We start from the raw sequence: 5973 nt of genomic DNA, 5'->3' as shown, positions 1-5973 counted from the left end.
CTGGTTTCACGTGAAGCCAACAATATATATATATATATATATGGTATATTTCTTTTACAACCTTATACATTTGTACATATATCAAATACAAACCTACATATCAGTTCTCATATGTTGTTTCATATATGAAATAACACATGGGAAGCATTTAGTGTTTATATGTTGTTGGTTCATATATAATACTTTTGGGACTGTTTTGCGTGTGGAAAAAACATCAATACGTTTCACATAAACACACGGACACATATAATCACACACAAGTAAAAAATATGTGAAACAATATAAATTATGATTCATGGCTTAAAAGTTGGAAATGTGGAACTAGATCTCATTGGTTATATATGAATTTGATCTAACTGATATGATTAAAAATTGGTTACAATATTATTTTTAAAACAAAAATACCTGTCCCTTCTTTTCTTTGATCGAAAACAAACGAAATATAATTAAAATTGAAGACAAATAAGTTATACAAAAAACGAGCTGGAGACAAAGTGGGGCCTGTAGCTCAGAGGATTAAAGCACATGGCTACGAACCACGGTGTCGGGGGTTCGAATCCCTCCTCGCTTACAACCTGCCCAATAGGGAAGGGCCTTTCCATCTTGTTTTCTTTAAATTGACATCTATTTTGTGTTTTCACGTTTGAGAGGTTCAAATAAAAGAAGCTAAATATTGTGAGACCGTAAGAAAAAGGTTCATATGTGTGTCATTGAAAAAACCTATTTGAATATGCACATATGAACCGATGTTGAAGGTTATACATATGGGTTCAAATATGCATGTCCAAATGGTCTTTTTGGATAATCCACATGACCGCATTGTGTGCTATTTCACATAGTTATTTTTTTCATCTAAGTCTAGAATTTTGGTATTGGTTAACATATATTTGTTTCACAATGTGTTTGTTTTACCATGTGAATTTTTATACATGTTACTGAAACAAAAATTACACGTAATAAGTAGTTCAAAATGTAAATCAAATACATATGAAACAAATATATGTTAATCAATACCTAAAACCATACCCTTAAATTCCCACTCTAAAAGAAATCATAGCCTTAAATCAAACAAAAATCATGAGAAACAAACAATACCTTTAGGTAAAAGTTATCACGGTTTTTACAATATATGGGGTGTTCTCATTTGATTATGCCTACGTATGTATGCATATATATATATATATATATATATATATATATATATATATATATATATATATATATATATATATATATATATATATATATATATATATATATATATATAACATAAAACTTCTATAATGCTTAAAAGAACTACAAATAGAGTTCAAATCAACAAGCAACCAACTAGTAGTGCCTATCGTATAGTAGGCGAGGCGCGTAACTATGATTGCCTTGCTAACGTCAAAATGACACGAAGTTTGCACCCGTTTCTATTTAGTGTAACGATGAATTCTTTTCTCAATAACCATTTTACCTGATTAAAGGGTTTTTAACGTACATAACATCAATTGGTTTTGATGACATTTCCGTGTAATCAAGAAATACAATTGACAGTGATAATTTTGCATCTATGGTTTTAGTAGTTACAAGATCTACCTGGGTCAAAATAGGTATTACATAGAAAGAACTGAATGTTTGTTACACTAATTAAGAAAAAAAATTCATCATTAATGGTTAGTGTATTTCGGCTGATGTATTATTGGAATGAAAAAGTGCATACTTCGAACTTCTTGTTAATTGATTCGACTTTTTTGTTGTAAAATTAATGTACAGGTGAAGGCCGTTATCTTGGAGCCTGGTTCAAGGACGATAGACTCAACCAAAGAAGGGATCATAGATTCAGACGGGGAAGTCTTGGCAAGAGGTAACGGAACGTATAGGTGTCACTTAAAGTCGTTGATGGTCTACGGCAAGATGCAAATCGTCGTAGATCGAGGTTTGGCTACTTTGTTTACCCCTATTTAAATTTGTATTATTTGATTTCTCTAATCTTGTTTCTAGCATCTCCCATGATTATTTTTTTTAGAACACAAATAATGACAATTCAAGTTTTCTCAAGTCGTATTCAATCGAACCAAATGAAAGAAACGAAAAGATAAATTCCGAGAAAGGAGTTGTCGGTAAGGCGACTTCTAGAACGGGTTTACGACATGGAAAGTTTGAATCGTAGTAGTCTCCAATTTCAATTCCAAATCTCGAACTCAAATGGCATCGAACCTGCATTCTATTAAGCATCCGTAATGGGTGGGCTATATCAGTAGAGCCCTTTCTAAAAATAGTGGGACCCACTAACAAAAAATAACATCAAGATGTCGATGATGAGAGAGGAACGGCAAAAATGTAATTTTGATCGAGTTGAAGTTTTGGTCGTTAGAGTATCCGCGATCTTGAAGTCTTTAAAAGACTTGATCTGTTTGTCACATTATATTTTCAACGAACAAAAAAACATCTTTAAATACTTAAATGGTCAAGTCTTTCAAAAGTTCCTTTTTGTATTTTTAATTCATTTTTAATATACATACATAAATCTGTTAGGAGTTATCAATCCAAAACAGAAAGATGCATATAAATTGAAAGAATTTGTAGAATAAACAAAAGATTCTTATTCAAAAAATGTAAACTAGTAATACAAATCTATGTAATTGACATAATTAACATCTACAAGGATAGAATCGAAGAAACGTACTCGATATTGCAGACTCTTCGTGATATTGATCCCAATTGAGGCTTGTACAATCGTAGTATCCCAAGACAAAAATTTGCCAGTATAATTGGTGTTCGTCTAGAGGATACAACAATCGAATTCAAGTTTGCACTTGAATCTGGCGAAATTAATCTATGTTTGGTGATGGATGTTGTACGAAAAATAGAGAGAAACCAGAGCAGTTTTTCTTTTGTTCTGTATGCAGTGATAGAGGAAAAAAAAGCGTATACGAGGAGAAATAAACAACTGTCGTTCGAGTCATACCAGATTGAGAGACCCCAAGAGCCCCGAGCCCAAGGCCCATCTTTTAACCTTAAATATGTATATGTGTATCAAGGAGCGCTCACCATGAAACACCACACACCAATGCCCAAGCTTTTAAATAATTCATTTAATGCTTATGGGTTGGTGTATATTAAGTGGGTGAAGTTTCCTTGGCTCTCCTATGTGGGACAAGGTTTCTCACTATTAAACCAAGTTCCAACAATACCCCATATTTTCTATTCAAACCCAAATAATACCCCACATTTGAATAGAAAATAAGCAATATCATGGAACTTATTTATTTATCACCAAGCTAGATATGAAATGCATCGGAAAAGGTGCCTTTTGGACTTGAACCGTTCCTAGTGAATACATATCGGATCTACTTCGTGGGTAGTGAACTAAAGTTTTGAACTAACCACTTTTTGTTGTAAATCTAAACAATATGTATCACACATATCATATCTATACATAATTAAATTCTTACCGTTGTGTTCATTTCGGTCGTGAACAGATCCTTTCTTCATGAGAATTTTAGAAGACGTAGCCGGTATTTTTCTGTCTTTAAAGATGCGACCACACATCAGTCTCACATAAGTAATGCCGATCAAGAATAATCCGTAATATTCTACTATATAAAAGCCATCAACATTATTAAGAATGTAACATTCAACCCTATATCATCAACGGAAATATACAAAGGAACATCATAGAAATAGACATACATGTGTATGTGTGTTGTTTGAGTTGTCCCCGACTAGTTTGCCTATTGAACCTAGACCATGGGATCTCCAATTCCGCCAGGTTAGGTTGCCACCGAGGAAACTCATTGAGTTGGCTTTAAGCCTATTCCCCTCGATGTGTAGGATACTTGCTCTCTACTTAGGCCCTTTGTCAAATGATCGACAATATTCTCCTTTGACTTCACGTAGTCGATGGAAATAATTCTATTTTTCAGCAAGTCTTTTATTGTGTTATGGCGTCGCCGTATGTGTCGAGACTTTTCATTGTAGATTTGATTCTTTGCTCTTGTGAGAGTAGCCATACTGTCACAATGGATGCCAATTGGTGTCACCGGTTTTGGCCACAACGAAATACCTTCTAGGAAGCTCTTAAGCCATTCGGCTTATTCAGCGGCTTTTCTAGTGCGACAAATTCTGCTTCCATAGTTGATCTGGTATTCACAGTTTGCTTTGAGGACTTCCAAGAGATTGCTGCTCCACCAAGTGTGAACACATAACCACTTGTGGACTTACTCTCGGAGTGGTTGGAAATCCAATTAGCATCACAATACCCTTCTAGAACGGGAGGATATTTCGTGTAATGCAATCCATAACCCATTGAGTATTTCAAGTATCTAAGGACTCTCACTAATGCATACCAATGATCTTTTCCGGGATTGTGTGAGTATCGACTGAGTCTACTCACGCTATATGCGATGTCCGGTTGTGTACAATTCATGATATACATCAAGCTTCCAAGAACTTGAGTGTATTCAAGTTGAGCCACACTATCTCCTTGATCAGGGCTAGCCCTGGGCATAGGCCCAAGGGGCGACGGCCCGGGGCAGCAAAAGAGCTAAGGGCATCAGATTTATCAAGCCCAATATACCTATATAGGTTCAGTTGGGCCTAAAAATATTACCTTTACCACCACAATTGGCCTCACTCGCTTTCTCTTTCGTCCTCAACTCCCGCCTCGCTCACGAACCTATTCATGAATCGAAATCTCAAATCGCTACTCTGAACTCACGATTCACGAATCAAAATCTCAAACTCCACTGTCGGCTCTCGAGTCTCGCCTCTCGCTCTCGCTCTCTCGAGTCTCAACTATCGATCGACGACCGCTCAAAATCTGAATTCTCGTGAGTTGTGAGGTTAGGGTTATTTACTTCACTTATTTTTTTTGTGTTTCTAATTCTTGTTTGATTAATTCATAATCTAGATGACGTTGCCCTCCATACTTAGGTTTTCTTTTATGCTTTAAAGCTGTAAATGTAATACTGTATGTATCAATGTATGCCTATTGCCTATTGCCTAATTGTCTACTTAGGTTTTCTGTCAATTGTCAACATTAGTTAGCTTGGGACTTGTGGCTATTTTTGGGGTTGTTTCGTTTTGCAATTTCTAAGTAAAATCCATGAGTTTTAGTTCTTCGTTCTGGTTCTGGTTACTCACTTCTGTTTGCAGACATTGTTGTGTGTCAAACAGTCAAAGCATCATACATTCATACTATTGCTATTAATTGATCTAGTTGTTCATCGATTCAATCAAGCCTATCTCTGGAGTTTTAGTTCTTCGTTCTRCGATTAATATTCAAGTTATCATCCACCGATTTTTGTTCTAATCCCATTAGATTTTGATGTATATTAACATAATTTCAGCAGCTATAATACAGTTGAATAGACCTATAAATGTGCAGTAGTTAAGTGATGATTTGCCCTAACTTAAATGTGTAGTAACTAATTCACTTGACTGTTCTCCCTTAACTTTGCAATTTTACATATGAAACTCATGATTGTCATTGGTCATGACCCTAAATATGATTATATGAAACACATAATGGTCTAATGAAGTCATGCAATAGCTAATTTCATAGGCAAATACCTTAAGTGACTAAAACTAGGAGGACAAAATTAGTGAAGTAGGAATGAGCCATTGATGTTGTAGAGTKTAAATAATTGAAGAAGAACCAACCAATTAAGTGTTTAGARTTGGATTAAAAAGGTATGAGTGTTGATTTTGATTTATACAGAAGACGTAGGATGTAGTAAATGGGGACAAGTAGATGATTTGGTGTTATGATGCTCCTTATTTTGGTTTTGGATAAGTAGATGAGTTGGTGTTTAAATGCAAAGGATCTAACAACTTGATTAATGAAACCTTAACATATTATTTTAAAGCAAACACTCAACTATAAAATCACACTTATGAACAAAAAACATTAATGGATCTCTCGGTCTACGAAGGAAAAAGCTAGACAATTGTAAATTACCACACTTGGATGTTTTTAATTGGGCA

At 34.8% G+C, this 5973-nt stretch overlaps 1 protein-coding gene across 4 annotated transcripts in view; it reads left to right on the top strand.

The window, feature by feature from the left end:
- Positions 1-2043, top strand: part of LOC112519730 (sphingosine kinase 1-like) — a 12307-nt gene extending 10264 nt beyond the window's left edge. For all 4 annotated transcript variants that reach the window (XM_025127971.1, XM_025127975.1, XM_025127973.1 and 1 more), the window contains one exon: positions 1759-2043. In XM_025127971.1, the coding sequence (XP_024983739.1) occupies positions 1759-1950 (192 nt within the window). In that variant the 3' untranslated portion in view covers positions 1951-2043. The remainder of the gene's footprint in view (positions 1-1758) is intronic.
- Positions 2044-5973: the final 3930 nt, after the last annotated feature.

This window comes from Cynara cardunculus (assembly GCF_001531365.2).
Source record: "Cynara cardunculus var. scolymus isolate 2C chromosome LG 10, CcrdV1, whole genome shotgun sequence".
Classification (NCBI taxonomy): Eukaryota; Viridiplantae; Streptophyta; class Magnoliopsida; order Asterales; family Asteraceae; genus Cynara; species Cynara cardunculus.
The sequence above is the reverse complement of the archived record's forward strand: the minus strand, read 5'-3'. Positions and strand labels throughout refer to the sequence as shown.